Source organism: Geospiza fortis, unplaced genomic scaffold (genome assembly GCF_000277835.1).
Source record: "Geospiza fortis unplaced genomic scaffold, GeoFor_1.0 scaffold23, whole genome shotgun sequence".
NCBI classification, from domain to species: domain Eukaryota; kingdom Metazoa; phylum Chordata; class Aves; order Passeriformes; family Thraupidae; genus Geospiza; species Geospiza fortis.
In genome coordinates this window covers 302,189-326,385 of record NW_005054303.1, presented here as the reverse complement: position 1 = coordinate 326,385, position 24,197 = coordinate 302,189, and the positions used below count along the sequence as shown (strand labels likewise).

The 24,197-nt window shown below is 37.6% G+C and overlaps 1 protein-coding gene across 2 annotated transcripts in view; it reads right to left on the bottom strand.

The window, feature by feature from the left end:
- DGLUCY (D-glutamate cyclase) overlaps positions 1 to 19,884 on the bottom strand; it is a 43,802-nt gene extending 23,918 nt beyond the window's left edge. Inside the window, exons 1-4 of one of the 2 annotated variants that reach the window (XM_031066275.1) lie at positions 19,867 to 19,884; positions 8,326 to 8,399; positions 4,933 to 5,008; positions 1,519 to 1,630 (exon numbers count right to left, since the gene is read on the bottom strand). In XM_031066275.1, coding sequence (XP_030922135.1) covers positions 1,519 to 1,621 — 103 coding nt within the window. In that variant the 5' untranslated portion in view covers positions 1,622 to 1,630; positions 4,933 to 5,008; positions 8,326 to 8,399; positions 19,867 to 19,884. Of the gene's footprint in view, positions 1 to 1,518; positions 1,631 to 4,932; positions 5,009 to 8,325; positions 8,400 to 9,657; positions 9,711 to 19,866 lie in introns of those variants that run through there. The other variant, XM_031066274.1, reaches the window with a different exon arrangement.
- Positions 19,885 to 24,197: the final 4,313 nt, after the last annotated feature.

The window sequence follows — 24,197 nt, the reverse complement described above, 5'->3', positions numbered from 1 at the left end:
TGCTAAATACAGAAAAATATTTCTGCTAAACAAACATACTACATTAACCACGGAATAAAACATTAAGTTCGGTTACCCCACAGTTTCATTCCCTGCCATCCATGAGAAATCCACAGGCACTTTCTGCTTTGCTGGTTATATTAATGAGTTCTTAAAATTATGGGTTTAGTCAGGGCATTCAACTGACAACACTGAATTTCGCATACTAGTTACAGATGAGAGGCTGAATCTTCAAGCAAATACTCAATAAACTCTGGAAGCTTCATTATAATACTTTAAGAACTTTATTGCTCCTCCTGATAGTTATCCTTACTTTTTGTACACCACCCCTATCCCCTGATGGATTCACTTGCATTATGGAGCCATCATTATGAATGTATTCACAAGCAATGGTAGGGGAGCTGGATGTGTTGACCAACCCAGGCAGTAACTCAACACACTCATGTCCAAGTTCAGAGAAGTTTAGAAAGAGCTTTTAACTTCTATGGTGAATGACAATGAGGGCAGTAAGAAAGAATTGGTTAACAACAACATAAGACAATTTGTTACAATGGTTCTTTTTGTATAATGAAACTGTTCATCAACTTGTTTTATATGTCAACAATACTTCTAAAAATGTTAGAACTAATAAATTTAAAACTACTGCAGCAATAAATTCATTATAAAAAATGGTTGGGGCAAAGTAAAAATTGTTAACATTATAAAATGTCTTCCATTAGTATTTTTCAACTTAGGAACTGATAGAAAAGAAAACCACAATTTCAAGACTCACTACAGTTCTAAAATATGACCTTTAACATATTTTATAGTATTACTACTATTGTACACACAGCTTTGTTGAACAGCTATTTGCCATGGTATTTTGGTTTACATTAGTTTTTAAAGTTGATCAGAACAATTACAGACTTCTCTGCTTCTGTAAAAGTCCAGCTATGAAAGGCAAGACAGGAATCACTTTTCCAGAATGCATTCAGTTATCTGAGTATAAAACTAAATTTTCCCTCCCCCTTATAATTCCCAGCCTTGCTGACCCAGTAATTTTCACCTTCTGCAACAAATGAAGCAGAAAACCACTCCTGTAACAATAATTCTTCCCAAAGCATAACTAATGTGCTAAGTAAAGCAAGGTCTTTGTGAAGAACGAAGTGAAGAACATCTTACAAGTGTGATAATAACATGCAAGAAAACCTAGATTTGGTTAAAGATTTTTCAAATATTTTCTACATCCATCATTTCTCAATGACAATTGGAAGCTGAGGGATGCACTGCAGACACTGAAAACAAAGTCTGTGTACATTACTCAGGTAGGATGGTGCATTTCCTCTGATATATCTTTATGATTTAAAAAACAGAGTCAGGTGCTTACAGTATGGTTTCAAAACCACCCAAGAACATAATATTTTCTTCTGTTTTACTTTGGTGCTTTTGAGATTTCTTCAATCCTTTATATACAAAACCAACGTACTTATGAATCTAAAATAGAATCACTTTGCACAGAGAGTTGTTAGGTTTACTTACCTTCTGCCATTCCAGAAGTATTACTAATACTGAGTCTGTTGCATCTAATTATTCTTCTTAGCACATGGGGAAGGAGAGATTTCAACCCTCCTGTCAAAAGCATATTCTCCTCCTTAACAGAAAGATAATTATAAATTCAAACACAAAGCACCTCCCCCCCATTTTAAATTCTGATTTTCTGGAGAACTTAGCCTACATTTCCTCCTTGTATTCCACCAAAGTTATTATCATTGGGAAATTCTAAGTTGTAGCTCAAAAGGGAGATCAAATTCAAAAGGTTGTTTTACTGACACTCTATGACTATATGCAAACTGAATCTTTCAACAAATTAGCTGGAGACATGCCTTTTAATATTTGGGATAAAACACAACATTTTGCTGCCCTATAATGTAAAAAACATTTATTTCCTCCCTGATAAATATTAATTTTCTAGAGTATACAGTTTTCCAAAAGTCATTGTAACTTTAAAATTGCAAAAGCACAAGTGGATTGACCTACCAGGGTATAATCTATAATATTACTTCTCTGATCAAAATACTTTTAGGCAATTAGCAAGGCAGCCTTGTGGTAAAGAGAGAACTATTTTCAGAAAGTGTCACTGTAATACATTTCACATGTATTATGGTTTTCAAATTTTAATTATGCAGAAGTGAATACTCCTGTGGCTATTCTTCCACTGGGAAAGCACACATAGAGATGTTTAAGTCACTTGTCACACAATCTGGAGTAGGTACAGAAATAGATTTCCTAATTACAATCAATATCTGCCTCTTTTTACTTCTTTTGAAGATTTAAAATGTCATTTTTCTGTAATCCAGACAAAGTTCCCACAAAGCTTTTCTCTCAACCTGACTACTAATAACTAAAAAGGATTTATTACATCACTATTAGGAAAAATAAGTGTTAAGTCTGGCTAAAATAATAACTTGGCTGCATATGATATTAACCTTGGTTACTTTCAGGTAAAGAAACTGAACTATCCTCCAGTTAATTCAATTACCAACCTCCAAGGTTTTCTTTAAATCAGAACAAGCCATTCTTGATGTCATTCAAAAGAAGTAATAAATATGAGAGAAGCTGTGCTGCTCTTTTTAAAAGTTGTTGCTAAATTAATATATAATGAGATGTTACACCCTTCTAGCAAAAGTGAACTTTTCTGTTAGAGGACCGCAGTTTTTTGTTCTGTAACTATTACAGTACAAAGTTTCACTCTCACAATTGGAGAGTGGAGTGGAATAGTGTGAAAATTTATACCTCTGAGCAATCATTCTCTAATTAACTTGAAGAGCAGTGATATGTTTTGACTGAAATAATACTTTTATCCTAGTCTGTCCAAAATGTTTCCCAGAGTTTGCAGAGCTCTGAAAGGTTAAGTTGGGTGCACTGAAATTTAAAGTAAACTTTGTCTCTATTCTTAATTCTGAAATCTTTATATAACATTGTCAGCCAAAAGAAAACAGTCTTTTTTCTGAACTCCAACTTACTACTTTCTAGATCTTCTTTGCTGCTTTTACATTATTACTCTGTATGCTGCACAAAAATAGTCTTTATTACAAAATCATGAACAATTCCAAACACACACTTTAAAGATAACAAGAAGTTGGATGTAGAGATGGCACTGAGCAGTAATTCAGGCCTATAAGTATCAATTTAAGATACCCTATTCTTACTGTAAAGAGAATTTCTAACACCAGTCTGGAATTATTAATTCAAGACATTTCAAACTAAATACAATGATCCTAATAGAACATTCAGATGTGTTCATTAAATTCTTTCAGATAATTATTCTTTATTTCTGAGGATCTTTAAAACCATCTAAATAATCTGTAGGATTGATGGCCTGTTGCTGATGAACTACTAGTTTACTTGGACTTGAAAGACAGTCTGAAGTCCAGAAAATTAGTCTGGAACAAAAGCTGTCTTTAGCTAAGTATTTTGTCACAAATGCCCTGTTCCAATGTTGGGAAAGCCCTCTCATAAAATGTGTGCCCAGCAGCAGAAACAAAAGTACCTAGGAGATTTCATCAGCAAACATTTAGGTCCCTAAAAGTTTTTGGTTCATATGACAGCAAGTGGTTAACAAGCAACAGGACTATGAATATCAGTAATGCTGAAATGTCAGCTGTAGATACGATACCGAAGCACTTGAGCCTGTTGCTCCTAGTTGTGAATAAACACATATATTGATGATGACTGGTTAGAAAGTGAATAATTTAAACATTAACTTTGTACAAGCACAGTGAGACAAGACTCACCTTCCTGGGGCAATTTTATACAGTAACAGGAAAAATTCAATTTGATTAACGTTGAGTTTTAACTTTAGATCACTGTATTTGCCATACAATATCTGTAATAGATTGTGCTGTTATTTTATTAATTACTAAATTAATATTGGATAGACAATAAAACCAGTGAGATGCTCACAGTAAAACCCAGCTTTTGCTATATGACTTGCCCACAAATAGAGGGAAATGCAGTACGCTGTTTCTCTAAGCTAGGAGGCATAGTCAGGTTTAAAGTCAGGTTTAAGTTCCCCAACCATCTCTAGAACTTCCTGAAAAATCCTTGGAGCTGTCATGACCATGGCATGTTTGTAATGTCTGGAGAAAAGTATGGAGGTTATTAGGATCTTAAAGCATCTTTTCCATTTTTTTCTGTCAGGATGCCTAATAAAATGCAGAGATTGACTCATAGAGGCCTCATACAGCACTCTAAGCAAACAGTGTGAGACAGTTGTTAATCAGTTAGCAGGATCTGTGCCTTAGCAGAGGTTTCTTAATTCCTTTACTTTGTTCTGAGATAGTTCCAGATAATGATATTATCAGTTACCTCATGGGGGTATGTTGGATCATGACACAAGCCAACGTGCAGGGTGTTAAAAAGGCCTTAAGAGAAGAGGCTGACAGAGTTTATAGCATGGCTGTTGTGCCTGAAGGCATCCTTTGTGGTGTCCCCCCAAAGAGCTCCTAAGATCTGGCTTTCCAGTGTGTTCTCTTTAATGGAATGAACATCTAAAGCAGACCAGATAGAATCCTGTGTAAACAGTGTTTGAAAATCAGGTCGTTGACTGTCTGCATAATGACAAATTTCATACTTAAAGCACCCAGTCTGAAAAAAGACCTTGTTCTAAGTCATGCTGCTCACATCAGACTTCCTGACTTTCAACACCAACAACAACAATATAGTAAAGCTTCACAGCACTGAAGCATCAAGTTTGTTCTTGAGGAACATTTTCTTAAACATCTGCTTCCACATTAGAAGCACAATAAACACTTTTCTTTTTAGAGTTTTCATGAAGGTTTTTTTTAGAGTTTTCCTGAAGGTATTTCGTGTGTAGCTTGAGTTTTACATACTGAACTTAAATGGCTAAGTATTAAAACACATTGCTGTCTGAGACATTAAGATGACACTTACCCACTACTGATTTGTGGGCACTACCATATCCTGAGCTGCACTTCCAGATCTTGACAAGGGTGATGAAACTTCAAAGCTAGAAAGAGATGAAAATGATGTAGGGAGCTGTGTGATCAGGCAGTGAGGACAGTTTAGCTTATGCCAGATCAGTAGTTCAGAATAATGAATCAATTTGTCAGGAACAATAATGTATTGAAATTACATTATATTATAAAGATACATATAAATATTCAAGAAAAAACCTCTCTTTGCATCGTAGTGGCAGTCAGGAAGTACAGTTTTGTAAAAGTACAGTACAGTTTTGGTAAAAGTTCTAAACAGATCTTGGGTCTGGCTTTAATAAGTAACATAAAATTGTTAGTTGACATCTTCATTCAGTAAATACTTGTGCAGCACCACTTCAGTGGAATTAAGCAGTTACCACTATCTGATTAATTTGGCCCAGATGATTTTCAAAATATCTCATTTCCAAGACAATAAAAATTTCCGAGAAAGCCATATTTGGAGGGTGAATATTTTTTTCATTAGAAATTGTGCTCCCTGGATGCCATATGAAGCTCTAAGTCATTAATCATTTCTACATGCTGTTCTCAGAGCACTAGTTGAATACAGGTGACTGCAATGCTGTGCTGATCTTTGCTGAGATGACTGGAATGGGACTGGTTCTAAGCCTCATATTTGTAACTGATTGTAAAGAATATGCTCTACTTCCCCCAAACTCCACAACTCACGCAAGGAAAAAAGCATGTTGAGAGGAAGACATGAAGCAAGAAAAATGTAGTTCCAGACAAGATTTAAAAAAGAGATTGCCCTGCATTTCAGATTACTTGCATGATGGACAGAGTAGCCTCTTTGCATCTTCCAGGCTACTCCTCATCTTCTTCCTCTTTTTCTACAGTGTGCCTTTATCTTTGAATCTTTTCCTCCCTGAGCTCAGACTCCTATCTCCATAACTCCAAGCTGGGCTGATCTTTGTAGCACTTGCTTCCTTGGTTTGTCTGACTGCATCCTCTGGCAATATGGGAGTTTAAATGCCTTCTCTCCTCTCACTGTCTCTTTTTAATTCATGTAGTTGATGTATCTCTCAGTTGTACCTTAACATCTCAATTTTTAATCTTACGTGAGTTTTTTCTGTTCCTAGTGTGAGACAAAATAGTCTAACATCAGAACTCATAATACACATAAATAAATTAATTCACAAATGTTTTCCCAGACTTAGATTTAAGATTTAAACTCCTATGACCCCACCTATACTCATAGGTGAATATATATCTATATCTATATATCCCTTTCAATATTACAGACAGGCTTGGCTTAAGCATAGTTTTTCTATTTCATTCCTAATTTTTCTATTTAATTTTTCTATTTCATTCTTAATGTCTGACAGTGGAACTACCAACTGCCTTACAAAGTTATATATCTTACAAGCTACAGTTTATGAAGTGTTTTTGCAACCTGCAGAACAAAAGCTCTTTATGGAAAAAGAAGGAAGACCAGTATGTGAAACATTTTCTATTATCTTAGAGCTTTCAAAATGAAAAAGTGAATCTGTAAATTTTGCAGATATTTAAATACGAACATAGATTCTTTACAGGCCCACATTGTAAATTATTCATCATCCAAGAAAATGGAAAAATGTCATTTAAGTGTCAGAGAGATTACATTTGAGATGCAGTGGGTGGGTCCATACTGCTGTGCTAAACCACACCAGATAAAAACGAATCAAGAAATTATGTAATAACAAAAAGGATTAAAACATTCTTCAGAAGTGTCACTGTGACTACTTTGCTTCACACATATCAAGTGAATTAATGAAATAGAAGTAAAAAAATAGCATTTCTGGGGTTTCAGAAATGGAACACATGAGAATACACAGCCTGTAAAAAGTATGAGTGGTAAGGGTATTAAACAGATTTGAACACTGCAAAGTAGTTAACACCAATTTCTGGTGTTATGAATTACAGGTCTGTTTCTCCAGTGGCACTGATAGATTAGTAAGAGTTTGATGCAGCATAATGTAGAGACTTGCTTGCAAGGAGCCCAAAGAGTCTTACGAAAGACTCTACGAATCTTGCATTGCTCATATCACTTTTGTCCTATTTTCAGTTTAAAGTTTGATAATAAGAATGGGTGGTGGCATGTGTGGGATCATGGGCCAAAAAAGTGCAAGGGTCACTACTTAAAACTGCTGGGCAGGATTTTTAGATATTGTCATGCAGATACCTTACCCAGATCTACTGCAGCAGAGTAACCCGAAACATGAGCCAGCCCATGGGCTGCCTTTACCAATACATAATGGAAAGTAATCTAAACTAATTATAATGTAACAAACACTTTGTGTACTTTGCCTTGCCCTAGTATGAATATGGTTACAGAGGATTGTTAACATAAACACACTTTAAATGACCTGTTGTTTAATCATCAAGCTGGTTTGAAATTCTGCCAGCAGACTTCTGTGAAAAGCACAGGCTTCTCTGAAAATTTAGTTAATTTGATTTTCCAACAGGATCTCCCAGTTACACTTATGATCTTTTATTTGAAGAATCAATTAATGGTCCTTTTTCTTCCCATCTGCTATGAATCATTTCAAAGCAGAGATGATCTTTGTGTATCATTCCAAAAGGGGAGTGTGTTGTGTATTTTCAGACAGTAGCTCATCCAGCAAATTATTATTTAATTTTACATTTGAAATATAGGGTATTTGTGTTTGAAGTTTATGCACCTCTAAATGAGGGCTGCAAATCGAAATTTAAATTAGCTTCCATTAGTGTTCTGTCTGCTGCTTAAAGTAGCCAGCCTATACTTGAGATCCTGCAGATTATGTCAGGATGAGAAATTGATAGGATCAATATGTCTTTGATGCAATCTTGTTTATTTGCAAAAAAGGTACACAACATCTAGTTTCTCTCAGTATATTAAGAACAAATAACAGAAAGCAATTACCAGTTTCAAAGCAGCCATTTCAGACAGCACTACATGCTGCTGCAACCACTGCATTGGTATAACTTTACACTCGGCTTCTGCTCTGGGACAAAACAAATTGTTTCTCAGGTGGAGAAATATGGGCAGAGACTAGAGAATAGTTCACATTGGGCCCTGCCCTTGCACGGGCACAACCTATGCAAGATCACAGTTGTTAGGGCTTTTTTATTCTGCAAAGGATGAGCCCTCATGACTTCACACACCCTTCCAACCCCTTGAGTCATACCCTAATACCCACTTTTCTGCCTCATCACCTTACAAATACATACAACCAGCAAGTTTTAGAACAGCCACCACACTTACATGCACCTTTGGCAAGATGCAGCATACACCTAAGAGGAGACTAAGAAATTCATCAAGATTTAAAACTGCTACATTCATGCCTTGGACTTTGCTGGCAGGAATACTCACCAGTAGCAAGAAGAGGCTGCAAATGATCCACCGAAGGTTGTTTTCATATAAGATGACAAGAGTCGCTTATTCAACTTCAAGAAATTGAAAAAAAACACGAGGGCATGAGGATAGTATTTAAATACTGTTCCCCAATCTATGCTGAGCTACAGATTTTAAGAGTTGCTCCACAATTTTTTGGGCTGGGTCCAGATACTATTTCTCTATCTTGGCCTCTTCTGGCACCAAGACAGCACAAGAATGCAGGGGGACCTTGCTGCAGACCACCAGTGCCAGCCTCTCCCAAGCCCCTGTGGCAGCACTGGCCAGCTAACACTGCACACAGCGAAGGTGATGGGCATTGGCTGGACAAAAATTCCTAAAGTGAGGGAATTTTTCCTTTCCAGTCTTACCCAGAAGGAGAGAAAATGGAGTCCACAGGACAAAGTACAATTACTTGTACTGCTTTGTTGGCAAGGCAGCAGCCACAGGTGCTTGTTTTGATAAGAACATATGTCACCACCTAGGTTACACCCAGTCACATCATGCACGGTCATAGGGCTGATGGGGTGCTCATTCCTACCAAGGAATTCTATCTGAAGGTAAGCAGGTAAGTGATGTTCTGCTACCTACACATCATAAAAATAGAACCATGCTCCCAATGCTCTTGCTGTCAGGTCTTTCAGGCTACCTCCAGGATTATGCCATTCCTTTTTTGTTCACATGTCTGCCAGCAGGTGCTGTCACTGTACCCACCACTGCTCACCAAGCAATTCTCCTCAGCGATGGTCAGTAAAATTATTCCAGCCCATGTGTTTACACAAAGTTAGTGTCCTTGAGATGTGGATGTCGCAGCAGGCTGTGTGTGTGGAACTTCCAGTGAATTGTACCTCTCCAAACTACCAAGAACAAATATCTCCATCTCCACACATACCTGTGATGGAGAGATATTAACTTTCATTGTTCCACTGCTTCCTTCAAGTCCTAGACCAAGAAGTACTGGGAACAGCTCAAAAGGACAGAGCATCATTTCCCTGATGAACCTCCAGGCTTGAGCAGTGCTATATGGATGATCAGACGAATCTGTGGCAGGATCTCCAAGAATACCTCACTGCAACTTTCAGGAGTATATATAAGTAAACTGCTGTTAGCAACTGTACTATGTGATAGCAAATGGTCTGCATTTGGACTGCTATTTTGTCTTGGAGCATCCACACTGCCCCCCTTGTAATAAATGTTAATCTGCATCAAGGATACCTGGACAGCTCTGTTCTGCAGCATCCATTCTAACTTGAAGGATTCCAAGTTACAGACAAATTACGGCTGCATTACTATGCTTTCATTAATGCATACCTGACAACTGCGGTATTATGTGGTGACTATAGCTGTCATGATGATCTGGAAACTGCCCTCAGTGGTCTGTTTGGTGCAGCCAGGCATCTGCAGACACATTTGGCCTCTATTTGCAAGAGCTCAGGGTGTGCTTGACCAACACTTAGTACAGCAGGACAATGAGAAGGAATAGCAACGAGCAGTGCTATCAACAATTAGACATACTCTAAGGCTGACAACACCACAGTCCTTTTGGAGAAGAGAGTGCTGCTTTGTCACTAGTGAGGATGCCCAAGCTCTGAAAACCACAGATGTTACATACTTATTTGGTAGACTACATCACAGACTCCATAAATAATCAACGATAATTGTCACCATCCCTAAACTTATGAACAAGAATGTGTAGAATGAATGAGTTATAATCCTGAACAGTCAAAGCTCCTTGTGGTGGGCTTGAATGAAGATCTCGACATCATTCCTAACTCTTCTTCACCTGCCTATACAGAGAAAGTATGAAACTCTACAGCATGTGAACCTTTGAGGACCTCAGCTGAGCAGTAATGTGACTGATGGAAGACCTGGATGATGTGGCAGTTCAACCAAGCTACACTCACCTGATTGTCCAGTCATCCACAGGAACCAGGAATGAATTAATTTTATAGGCAAGTGGCAACCATGATGACCATGAGAAGAGACCTCCTGCAAGTGGTGCGTTGGTGCTGCAGAGTGTCAACATTTCCCCATACCATTTCTGAACTCAAAACAGTCATTCAAGACCAGTATATGATGTAATTACACTGGGCAACTGTCCTCATCTGCCACAGCAACCTTGGCAAAGCAGAGAATGTTATGCCATAGCTAGAGGCTGCCATAGTGCCTACTGCATAGGAGAAAGGTGGGCTTGAACTGAAGCATTGTGTTCTGAAAAGAAAATTCTCAATTACCTTACTTTTAAGGGCCTGAAAGGATACAGGCCCTTATTGAACTGTCCTGGGCAGCCTGATCCCACAGCATGTGGGTGTTCCTGATGCAGTCACTCTGTCTTGGCACCCTCGGGGCATCACCACTGGTGGCAGCAGCACCATGGCCGTGCAGCAAGTGCAAGGAAGTGTGACAGCTACAGCGAAAAATGCAACACAGGAGCAGCTCAGGAGCTCAAAAGCTCTGCTCTGCTGTTGGTCCCAGCACAGGCCACGTGAAGAACTTCACATCTAAGTGCCTGCTGACAGATTAGATCAGGTATCGGTTGACTTAACGCTCTCACTCTGCAGCTATTGAGTGCCTTACACAATTACGTACAATACACCACTGTGTCCAGCGCAGTTACAGCAGGCAGACTGAACATCTCAAAACACTGCGTTCATGAGCAGTATCAGCTAAGAGCTCAAGATGTTGAAAAATGAAGCTACATTTCTAGCTCATAGAGTTAAACCTGAACTTTTACTGCTTTTCCCTATGTTCCATGAATAGAATAAAATCTGTACACATATCACCCTCAAACCTTTTCTCAACATTAATTTTTTTTTTTAAAAAGCAGTTTGGTGTTAAAAGAGATGACTCATAATGCTGCAGCATCAGTTAGCTGGCTTGAAAGGGATGCTGATGTCATAATTTTGATTTTCATTACCAAAGAATATGAAGGTAAGGGCTGAAAATGTTTTACACTTCTATCACCTCATTTTATATTTTAAAGATATAAATAAGCTACGATGATTGATATCTTGGTGTGCTGTAATTCAAAAATTGAGCTTATATTTTGTATAGAAGCAGCACAAAAGTTTAAGCTTTTACTATTTTTTTTTTAGAGTTTTATTCCCAGATATAGTAGATATAAATATGCCTAAAACCTTACCACAGAGCTTACAGTTTAAGGACTCAAACCTCTAGTACTTCTATGAGTAAAAGTAAAAGAGATAAGCAGATAATTAGTCCCATTGAGCTCATGGACAAATGAAGTGCTTAAACATTTGCTGTATTGTACTTCAGCTGCATACATATTTGCATACAAGCCATATCCTATATGCAGAACTACATAAAGAAAGACATGAAAGAAAAATAAGCATAAAGACAGAAAAATATATAAGCAATACACTTGCTTTTTATAAACATGTATATGAAACAAGCTAACAACCTTGATATAAGAACCTTGATATAAGTTATAACTAGTACTGATGAACCATACAGTTCAGAAATAATGTTTAGCTCTGTTTTTGTCTGCTTAGCAACCATTGATCCTTTTTCCTGGTTTCTGTATACATGCCAGATAGGAAATTGTAATAACATACCTTAAAATTCCATATCCCACATTTGGAATGTGATAGAACAAAGGGTTGTATCTTTAAACTGGAAGAGGGTAGGGTTAGGTTAGATATTGAAAAGAAATTCTTTCTTGAGAGGGTGGTGAAGCACTGACCCAGTGCTGCCCATCTCTGGAAGTGCTCAAGGACAGTTTGAAAGGTGCTTTGAGAAACTTGGTCTAGTGGAAGGTGTCCCTTCCCTCCCCATGGAAGAGAGATCGGAACTAGATGATTTTCCAGGTCCCTTCCAACCCAAACCATTCTCTGATATTCCTATTTAGGAGGCTCCTTTAAAGAGTCCATTTTTGTTCTTGGACTTTTTTTCAGGTATCTTATTATAAATCCTAAGTATGGGGAGTGTGCTAAGTTTTGGTTTATTTTATTTTCAAATGAGAAAAGACTCTTGGGTTGTTTGAGCACTAGTTTTTCATCTGGCTGAATTTTCCTCTTCCTCTGAAATGGATTTACAATTGACATTACATCATAGAGACTGAATAGTTTCATGGTACAGTTAATATATACATAAAGTCCAAATAGTTCAAAATATTATTAAAACAATATTCTTCAGAAGATAGAATTACAGCTACATCTAGCCCAGTATCCTGACTTTGACAGAGATCAATAATGCACACCCTAAGGAAGAGCTCAAAGGCAGAGAAAACATTCACAAAACCTAGCTGGTTTACCCTTCCAGCATTTCATGACCTCTGGTTCAGAAACTTTGGAGCTAAGGGACATTTCTTTGTTTATAGAAGTTAATGTAAAATCTGATATCCAAGTGGACTTTATCCCATACAACTGCAGCTTGCAGCATTTCATATGGATTTCACCAGCTACCTTCTAAATTACTTTACTTGGAAAACTAGATGCAACTGCTAAGAATTATGCATGGACTGTTTCATTAGGATTCCACTTTCAAAACCAATATATTTAAAAGTAACAAAACTGTCTTTGTATTAGAATGCAATCTACAATCACAGACATTCCTTTGATCCTGATTCCATAAATATATTTCCTCTTGAGACAAGCATCTTACATGAGTCTTCCAGCAATTTTCAGCAGTATCTCCTCCCAAAGAAGGGTCAGACTACACAGTATATGCAGTGGCAAAAGACAAGACAAATTAAAAGCACTCAGCAGCTTGCATTAATGTGCTCCAAGTCTAAATGTACAATTAAAATAAAGCATTCACATTTGAAAAACAACTCTAAAAAGCTGTGGGGTTTTTCTCCAAAAGATTAGTCAAATGTATGTGATTTTGATTGTGGGGGAAGGGAGCAATGAGTTTGGTTCAAACCTAGACCTATTTAGGTAGCTTCTCTTTTAATATAGTTAGTATAAAGACACATTTTTGGGACCACCTGGAATTTTGAAGGTGGAGTATATATAGGAACATCATTTCTGGAGAGAAAAAAATAAACCTACAGAATGGATAATTGTTCAGCTACTTGGAAATATAACCGAACCAAAATCATATAGAGCAAGGTGTATTTTGTCATATATTGCTGTATCCTAACTACCAGGAAGTATTTTTAATAATATGCAAAGATAGAAGAATTGATTTGAATTTTATTCTTGATTTGAATACAGGACCAAGGTGTTTCTCATTATAGATTGAAAAGAGAAGATTGTAATCAGTCAAAAGGAAGATGAACAGGCATCAGTTACTAGAAACTGCTGTGATTTCCAGTCACACTGATGGAAGCAGTAGGAGACTGGCATTAAAAAATATAGTTACTACTACTAAAACATTTGAAGAGATGATGGTACCTAATGACTTTCAAACTCTATTCTCTACTGACAGATTTCCCTAATGGAAATTTCTTTCCTATTCTCATAATACTTGTCTTTATAAATTAGCTGAGTTTGACATAGAAAGCTTGCTACACAAGGCTGATTTTAAATCTATTAAGCACTTCAAACTGCAGATATATGAGAGATACAATCATTGTGTCCATGGGAAAATTGTCAGAAGTAATGCAAGCTTACTGAAGCATTCAGTTATAAGACTGGAATGAAGTGAGACTTTCTTGCTACACATCAAAGATACCAGAAGTTTACCAGAAGGCATAGAAAAGAATTTGAAACCATAAATAAAAATAAACAAATCAATGTCCTTTGCATCAAACAACAAACATGGTTCACTCCCCACCCCTTCCCCATTTAGTGGAAAGTTTAAAAAGCAAGCATTCTGAGTAGATCCAGCTTCAGTTTGGATAATATTACGCAATATTTTCCACTCCTTTGGAAGGAAGAAAATATTGTGATCTCTACTTGGTTTCAAAATCTAGGAAAAAATAAAGTATATATATATATATATATATATATGTGTGTTTATAAAAAATATAGATGCATTATATATGAATATATATATTCATTCCATGGTTGATCACATAGAGCAAACTGTTCCCAATTAAACACTTACTTCAAGTGAATAATGTAACAGAATAAAAGTACAAAATGTGTAACTTATAATTCAAAGAATAGAATGATCAGTATGTGACTTTTCCACTAAGTGGAAAGGTTACCAATTGTACAAAAGAAAATATGTGAAATAAAGTGCATTATGTGGGCATTGTTTAGGATATAAACTATGTAAATTAAAAATAGCTGAGAATATGAACAGAAATGCATCTAACTTCAGTGACCTTGGGTTCAAGAGCTCTGCAGAAGTCAAGTATCTCAAATGTCTTTCTTAAAAATAAAAGGAATAGAGAAGATATCACACTTATAGATGGCTGATTTTGTATCTGATAGACACATACTTCTGATGGACAACCAAATTTTGACCTTTATAGTATTTATCAGTTTCAGTGAAAAAGTCATTTTCCCAGTTTATAGTTGTCTCCTAAGGGCTTTCATCATAGCACATTAATAAGAAATTTTGGGGGCAGTTGTTTATTGTGAGTCTGCATCTTGCTGAGCATGAAGCCTGTATCTTGCCCAGCTATAGCAAGGGCTCTTCAGTATTATTGCATGGTGATGTAATCTCTCATCTGCACTGAACACTTGTCCAGTTGGTAAAGCTGTATGTTTTCAACTAGAGATTGAAACTTTTGCTGAAAATAGCCTTGATACCACCTATAAAATAACATTTAGAATCAATTAATTAGATCTTTCAGTAATAAATCAGAATACATTTGGCACCGTATTTGTGGCTTCTTCGAAACAACTTATGAATATTGGGGTTAATTTGATGGTTGGAATATTTATTGGGGTTAATTTGATGGTTGGAATATTTATTGCATTAATATATTGAGTCAATACGTAGATGTAAGACAAGAAAATAATCAGGAAAGACAAGAGATAAGTTTCTGCAAAGTAAATGGATGAGGATTAGCAATGATTATTCTACAAACAAGGGATGGTATGAATATTAAAATGGACAGGCAGACTTCCTTTAAATGTTTTTGTTTTATGGTTATTCTAGAAAAGGCTGTGGTTTAATAAGAGTAAATGACTTCTATATAAGTCACATTTAAGAATTCCAACAGGAATGAAGTTTACAAAACCAAACAGAACAACCAAATCCATAAGGCCAAACCAGATTAAATTGTAGCCCAAAGCTTCAACTATCTAAGAGGATGCACTGTGAAGCTTCAACATGGAGGAGTAAAAGCAACAATAGGAAGAGACAAGTGATGATGTGAGAGACACTTAACGTCACCTACAGCTGTGACAACAACATACTTAACTCTGTAATTAAAGGCAAATGGATGTCGCAGAGGCAGGGAGTGGGGGGAAGGCTGCTCTCCTGGGGTGTGTGGGTGGTGTGAAGGCATTTACCTCTGCAGACAAAGAAAGGCACTGGAAAGATTAGGCAACTGCTGTCTTAGAGGAGGCATGATTACTTTTACATGGTTTATCTGAAGTCCAAAAGGGTACATAAAAGGCTACAGAAAACACGGGTATGGTCTGCCTTGAGACACAAGATTAAATAAGGGATTAACACTTGCTGTTTGTCAAAGCAGTGAGGCTCTGATGATTTCCTCAGAAATCCTCTCCATCTTCTCCTTAAATATCCATCAAAGGATAGTTCAGGGACTGCAGTGGGTTCCTGTCCAAACTCAGATGATTTATAGTTCTGTTGTTTTGGTACTCGTTATCCAAAAGTGATTATTTTATCTTATGCATAAACCAAACTAGTACCTCCACTAATCACAGTTTTCTAAAGAAAAATACTTTCACATAGTGGAACAGTTTAATCAACTGGTTGTCTAAAGAACCAGGAAAATAATGGCAAGCATCTCACAACTCACGACTGCCAAAACTAAATTCTTGGGCAGGAAGATATTATAAGGCCACACCACATTATAGATACATGTTTCTGTGCTGGTGTGAGAGACTGGAAGCACTGCTGGCTCAAAACCTTTCGTGTATGTGGAAGAGGCAGGTCAGGCCTTTCCCTGCTGAGGCAGTGCCCTGCCCCATACACCCCCTGGGCCTTTATCCCAGCCCCACAGCAGCCACCAATCCCCGACACATTGGAGGCAATGCTCCACACCTGCCCCTGGAGCTCCCAGACCAGCTCCTGAGCGGCCAAATGATCAAAGTCCCAACTGGGGAAAGGGCCCAGGAAGGCCAAGGGGTATTTAAGGCCAAACATGAGACGAGAATGTCTTGACCTTCCTCCTCTTGGAATTTCAATTAGTTGAATGCTGCTGGAACTCAGGAGTTGGTAGCTACATTTGTTCTTTTCAGTATCTTTTCTCTCTTTCTTCTGATTCCCTCTTAGAATTCTGAGTAACTTAAAATTGAATGGGCTTTGAGTTTGCTAAATTGAATGGGTGAAACTAATATTTTGACAAGTGATCTATGTTGACTGAATGCTGCTATAAACCTTTTGTCAAAGTTCTTTGATTTTCTAGAGTTGCCACTGAAGTTTGTTGATCTCTTGAGAATATCTTGTCAATATTTCTCCCATGAATCTAACTCAAAGTATGTGAACAACTGTAAGCCCTGTTAAAAGACTCATCAAACGAGTTGTTTGGGGCCTTACAACTGGCTTAGGTTGGGGTAGAGTTAATTTTCTTCACAGTGGCTGGTATGGGGCTGTGTTCTGGATTTGACCTAACACAGTGATGACAATAGAGAGGTTTTTGTTATTGCTGAGCAGGACCTTTGCACAAAGTACAGGGATATTCCAGACCTTATGGCATCATGTTCAGTATATAAGGTGGGTGAAAGAAGGAGGAAGGCAGGACACATCTGGAATGACACATTTCATCTTCCCAAGGCACCACTACTTGTGATGGGGGTCTGCTCAAGTGGAGATGGCTGAACACCTGCTTGCCCATGGGAGGCAGTGAATTAATTCCTTATTTTGCTTTGCTTATAAGTGTGGCTTCTGCTTTCTCTATTGCACTGTCTTTATCTCAACCTATGAGTTTTCCAGCTTTTACCTTTCCAATTCTCTCCCTGAACGTGCTGGTGGAACAGTGAGTGAGCAGGGGGTTGGGCTTGGCTGGGGTTAAAGCAAGACAGTGACTGAGAGAAGAAGTGATTTAATCAAATTTATACACTAACTTCTCTGCATGTTACAAGTAATTCTAAGAATCTGTGGCATTTGCCTCATCTGACTTCCAGTTTGAAGATGTATCTCACTAGAGCTGCAGGAAGGCAACACTGAGCTGAACGGCAAGCAAATAATTGACAACAGTTTCTGTAATCAGTGCTTGGTCTGGAATAAAATCTGGTTGAATAGAATGCGTTCTTTTAAAAATGTAGAGAGATGTGTTACTAGTATAAATCTTTATTAAAGCTCAAAAATGCTTGGGGGTGAGAGGGTTGAAATACCTCAGAGTTAATAAGAGTTATTTACAATGTCAATAATCTGCATTGCTGTCATGCTTCCCACCAATACATTAAGAAGCAGTCAATACAGAAAAGTAAGCTTGAATGTGACATGTTGTAAGAAGGAGGATGCCAAACCTCACTCTTAGCCAGGCTTAATAAATGACAGCCAAATGAAAATTGCTTAATGGGGCACTTATTTGCATAGAAGTCTTTAACACTTCAGAGAAAATGCAAATCCCAAAGTATTTACAAAAGGAGTGTAAAATGCCTTCTGACCAACTGGAGTTTGACATCCTCTTCAAAGACTGTCACAGCAAACACTTTACATTAAAAAAGAAAGATTATTAAAACGGAGTGTTCTAACATTTAAATAACCTAGGTTTCCCCTAGAAGTCCTCTACTTAAGAAAAATGAAAGAAATGAGGCTGTGCATGGCTTATTGAAATCTCAAAGAACTCCAAGTACCTGGCACATAACCTCTAGAGCAAATTATCTACAGTAAATATTCTACTGGATATTTTTAGGTGGTGAAGTTACTGCTTCATATTCTGGGCTTGCCTATGAAATAGGCAATAGGGACAGATGCAAAAAAATCATGGAAGAAATAAAAGGTAACAATTCTTCACACTCTTTTGTAACTAAATCATTATGGGTCATCAGATGAAATTAGCAAATGGCAAAGTCAAAGCAAACAAATGGATGTCTTTATTTAGGAACTGCATTGTTAAACCACAGACTCTCATGACACTATGCAGCTGCTCCTGGCCAGTGTTGGAGACAGCAATGCTGAGCTAGAGATACCGTAGTTTGTATCCTGTATCTAAATAAATCAGTATGGGATGAAAAAATTAAGAAAAACAGTAATGAAATTATAGAATTGCTTCAATACCAGTTACCTGTTAGCTCTAGTCCTAAGTCATGCAATTTACAGTGCCAGTGTCAATTATGCAGGTAAAGTTAGAAATCCCCATCTTTTGGATGTATTGAACATTTGTAATTCACTCTCATATTTTTTGCTACTTTTTTGATTTTTCACAATAGTATTTTTTATCTAGGCCATGTTAATAGAAACATATTTATCTCCTGGTTTTCTAACACATTTTAGTTTCTTTTTTTCTTTAAAACTAAGGGTAATCTTTCAAATCTTTCATCAAAACATTTTCCTGGTCCTTTTAAAGGTGTTTTTAGTTGTAATGCTGATTATATTAAATAATATTGTATTATAAAATATTTTAATACTCTATGTTAAGAGGTGCCTTCCAGTCACCTAATACAGTACTTGAAACTAATGGGAGTTTTTGTATTTTTTCTGAGGAGCTTTAAGTTCCTTTCAAAATCCAGAAGATACACCAACTGAATTTGAAACGTATTATTAATTTATCCACTTGTTTCCAGATTTTCTTTTCCATTATTTTAATTCATGGAGCCATCTTATCTTTTTAAATTTCAAAGAATAGGCTCAAAATCAATAATCAGACAGCTTTTCTCAAGATAAAGGGAAAGGAACCTCTGTAATAATTGTTCGCTTCATTAAATCTCTTTTTGCTCTGTGGTAATTTAACAAACACAATACCTTTAAATACATCATTAGAAGAAAATTTGTTGAAATTATTATTTCTCATTTCTGCTTTTCAAAAATTGTCCTTCCCCCTTCATTTTATGTGGCACTTCTTTTCACTCATTTTTTGCAGGCTCTCTTTAAGAACTACAATGCACAGCTTTAGGTTCTGCCATTTAAACACTTTTTTTCTCTGATGTTTATGCTTCCTTCTCTGGAATAGGAAAACAGAACCATAAGTTCTGCAACTATCAGAATGTACTCACAGTCTTCATGATGAGTTTTAAGTTTTAATTTCATCATCACTAGCTTTCAGACCACCTTGATTAACTTCTCCTTTCTAAAGTCACCTTCTCCAAAGTTGACAGTAATTTTTCAAAACAGTGAGAATTCACATGCAGGTCTTTTGAAAAGGACTTTGAGTTTACTCAGTATTACTGAAGTTTAATGACAACATTATGTAGAACAGTCCTTTGTGTTCCCTCCAACAAATCTGAAAAAAATTCAAACTATTATGAGTGAGGATAAGGATTCAAAAGTCAATTATTTTTATTAAAGAGAAATTCCATTTCTGCCTACCTTAAGAAGTTTTAGCAGTTCAAAAAGTGAAATAAACCCCTATTTCTGTTTCAATGGCTGGTGCTGCTTTCTGTCCCCTCTGGACAGCATTCATTCATTTTCCTCTTCCTCATCAGAAACTGAGAGACATGACAGTTTTTTCCCCTCATTTATAACCAGGTAGACTTTTAGTAATTAAACTTTTCAAAGTGCTGCCGGTAATTATGGTAGTTGCAACTGCACAGTGACTGAAGAAAAAAATAAACCACTTTTCAGTGAAGAAATGAATACTAACTGAAGCAGGACCCTAGCAGCAGTAATGCTTAAATGCACTCTTTCAAGAAAAGATCCACTTCCTGACAGAGTTGTACCACTTCCGTTAAGAGAATTATTAGACTTGGATGCTTAGCATAACTTCTCCTTTCATGGTAAAAACATTAAGTGGTTTTAGAGAGATAAAACTGTTGCCCAGAGCAGTTTCATAAAAAATACTTTTACAGCAAATATACCTACCCAGTCTACTTTTCTGACAGTTATCAAGCACAGACTGTTCAATTAAAGGTTCAGATTAAACAGAAGATAAAAATCACAGAGAAGATATGCAAACTAAAAACTAGAACTAATACTAAACTAAAATTTCTCACAAATGCTGTTTCACGTCATGTTTGTCTTTCACAGTGAGTCCTTCCCTAAATTCATTTTGTGGTTTCCAAAATTTGATCCTTTTTTTCTTCTGCAGGGCAAATGTTCTCTGTGGAGTGATCAAGGGGAACATTTTGTATCATCTAGCTTTCCAGAATTTGTCCTTTGAAAATAACACCTATTTCTTTAACAATTCAATGACCATAAGAAAGCACCAAACACATTCAACTTTAGCTCCATAGAAATTACAATTTCCATAAGTGGCTCCCCTTCAGAAACAAAGTAAATCAAATACCTCAAAACTGTGAGGCCCCAGCACCCTGGAATTATGCAGCTCTAGCACTCATGTTATTTTTTTTTTCTCTCTCATTTCCTCTCAGATGTCTGTACACTGAGCACTTCAATTTCACCTCAGCCCTCAAACCAGCTTGGCACACCACCTCTTTTAGAACCAAAAAAAAAAATATTGTGACACTTTTTCTTTAATGAAGCTCAATAATATCTTTCCATGTGGGAATTTCCGACACCATTTTTTTCCTCCCTCTTTTCACAATTAGAAATGGCAAGTAAATACACATATTTTTGAACAGTTGTGTTGTGGGGTAGAGAAGGGACATCTATCTTTAGAATGGTGTTACTCCATATTCCCAAACTTGCAGCACATGCTCAGCCCAAACACTGAACTGTTGGCTGACTGACCTGTCAGGTTGTGCACATGAATATGAAAATGCTGCTTAAAAAACCAAAAACCACTGACACGATGGATCATGAGTAGCTCTGCACTGCCCCATAGCTTTTAATCATTTAAACATCAAATATTTTTCCTTTTATACCAGAGGGGTAATTTATTGTATACACATCATACAAACAGTAGGTTTTTTTCAGTGTTGCAGCATACACACAAATGTATTTAAATGCAAGTAAGAATTTCAGTCAGTTAAACTGCACTTCTAAAAGCACACTTAACATACCAATGGTGGTTTTACTTCTCCAAACTAACAAAAAAACTCTTACAGATCAGTCTGTACTCCCTCTGGGTCTAAGCCCATCACTCTTCCTGGACTTTCTCATGCTGCTTTGGCTGCAGGCTTGAGCCAAATTTCCTCCCTCATCTGACTCTGTGACAGTCAGCAGTGACTTAAACAGGACAAAGGCCCAATCAGTGCTGGCACCTGACTATCCACACTTCTGACTGCTGGCATGCTTCCAGGAATGGTTGGGTCCCTGGCCAGTATTCTTCCAGGCAATGTCTTTGTACATCCAAGCTGGAGGCTAGCACAGCTCAGTAATGGTAGGCAGGCTCAACAAATCCAGGAGGCAGTGAAAAAAAGGCCACTCTTTTGAAGGGGAAAGAATTTAGCTGTATCATGCTAAAAGTCATGAAGTCATGCCACTTCCTTGACACCTACAGAATGAGTCTTAATCAGTTTTATTTTCTGATACAGATGCAGCCTGTATATTTCCACTTATCTGTAATTCCAATCTATCCTTAAGGCTGGCAGAACTCTGTCCTTTAAAGCCACCCACAAAGCCACGTGATACTGCTGTATGATGGAGCCAATGTCACCAGCCCACTATGCCTGGACCATTCTGCTCAAGGTAGATCTACTCTCATGTCAAGTACACAACCAAGTCTAACCCTCCACTGCTCCCAAAGTTCAGCTGAAAGGAAAACTTGAGCACAGTCTTGCACTCATGGACTACTGACAGGAGGTTTAGGATTTCAGTGCAAGTATAGCTCTTTTGTCTGTCAAAAGGTGGGATTCTTTCCAAGCATTCAGCAGGGCTGCTTTGCTGTTCCTGGACATGACACAAGAATCCCACTGCAAAAACATTTTAACACTGGAGAAACTGTTATGTAAAAAATCGTATTTTTTATTTTTTTAATGGAATGACCATGTTTCAAGTACATCAGGGGATCCTTCAGTGATAATAAAAAACTTTCAGTTCATGCAGTAGTACTTTGCAAGGCCAGTCACATCTTAAACTGAAATATACACAATAATCACTGTGTTTTATTATATGCATTGTCAGCATGGATCAGTATTCTTGGTTTGGTATTTTAGGGCTATTGCCTCATTTTTTAAAGCTGTTTTAGCTGAAATTTGAAAGGAGAAATTTTCAACCTGGGTCAAATAAGCAGATACAGTCTGTCAGACTATGAACATCTGAAACCAAGACTATTAACAACTACAGGACCCAATGCCAGCACCCCTCACATTGAGTACTGGTAGATGGAGTCAGATTTCAGCTTCTCTCCTCTGAGGCTGCCAGGGACAGTAAGTCCAAGTGTAGGCTAGTAGAGCCACTGGATGAAATATAGCACCAGGCTCTTTAAACTCTAGTATCTGGGACATGGAATAATCAGAAGTGGTTGTTACGCCTTGTAATGAGTAAGTAAATCTCACAGTCCCCACCAGATGTACACTGGAGCCATCAGTTACAAAGATGCAAAAACTTATTAATTTAATAATAAGTTAATTAATAAATAATTTAATCAGTTTAGTGTTTCCATTTTCCCTTTTATTGTTTAATACTATATTTTTTGTATAATACTTACTTTCTCTGCAATAGCGATGCTTCTAAAAACAAGTGACAAAAGTTAGGGAATCAAGTATTTTCCAGTTTGAAAACATCTCCCATGTTCAGACTTTTTATTTTTATAGTCTTGATATAATATTGGTGGAAAGGCAGTAACTGGATGGACATTTTTGGAGGAGTTATGTGTGTGCCATACGTCCTGTGGCGTATGGTTGAGATCTCTCAACAGAACAGGTGTAGTGCTTGGGGGAAGCACCTTCAAAAGTTTAACAAAAAATACTATGAAACCCTTAGGTAGTATTATTAATTTCTGGGATGACAACTGCATAGGCACCCTGAACCTGAGGTCTGGTATATAAACAATTACGAAGCAGAAACTCCCACCGACTTTAAATAGCCAAATTCAAATCTCTCCACAGGAAACTGCAGAAGCGTATACATGTACATGCATTTTTTACATATATGTGTACAAACACACAAATATTTAATACTCGAATGTGAATAATGGATTAACATAAGATTTTATTTCATTGAACTTTGATGCAACTTAATTAGACTGTGTGAACAATACTGTTAAGACAAGGCATTGTGAATTAGCAGCTTGTGTGTAAGGATAGAAGCAGTGGCATTCAAGAGCAACAAGTCAGAAATTACTGTAAAGAAGAAATAGAGAGAAAAGTCATTTGAGTTATCTGTTGCAAGGAAATGAGGACAGCTTTAGAAACACCAGCTTGCCTCCAAAACGTAACAGACTGAGCGGCTTAACTGAGATGAACAGATCTGATATGTTTTGTATCGTATCTCCCCCAACAACGCTATCAAAGCCTCTGCGAGGACAGCGTCTCCCTCGCAGCTGAAGGGACCAGATGAACGCGACCCAGGCAAGGCAAGGTGAATGGGGCACATGGATGTACGGCCCCAGCAAGCTCACCCACTGCTATCTTGCGACCAGCAAGCCCTTGCCAGGCACCTCCTGAGCTGCGAGAACCCTGCAGGCGGTGCGCCCTTCCAGCGATCACCAAGGCTGGTTTCACTTCAGTACATGCGGCCTCTTCCACCTCCCAAGAGGCCACTGCGCTCACCGCCCACTCCAGGCCCCGGCCGAGGGGAAGGCGGCACCGGGCGGGGCCCCTGCGTGCACCGCTGCAGGCGGCCCTGTCGATGTGGGT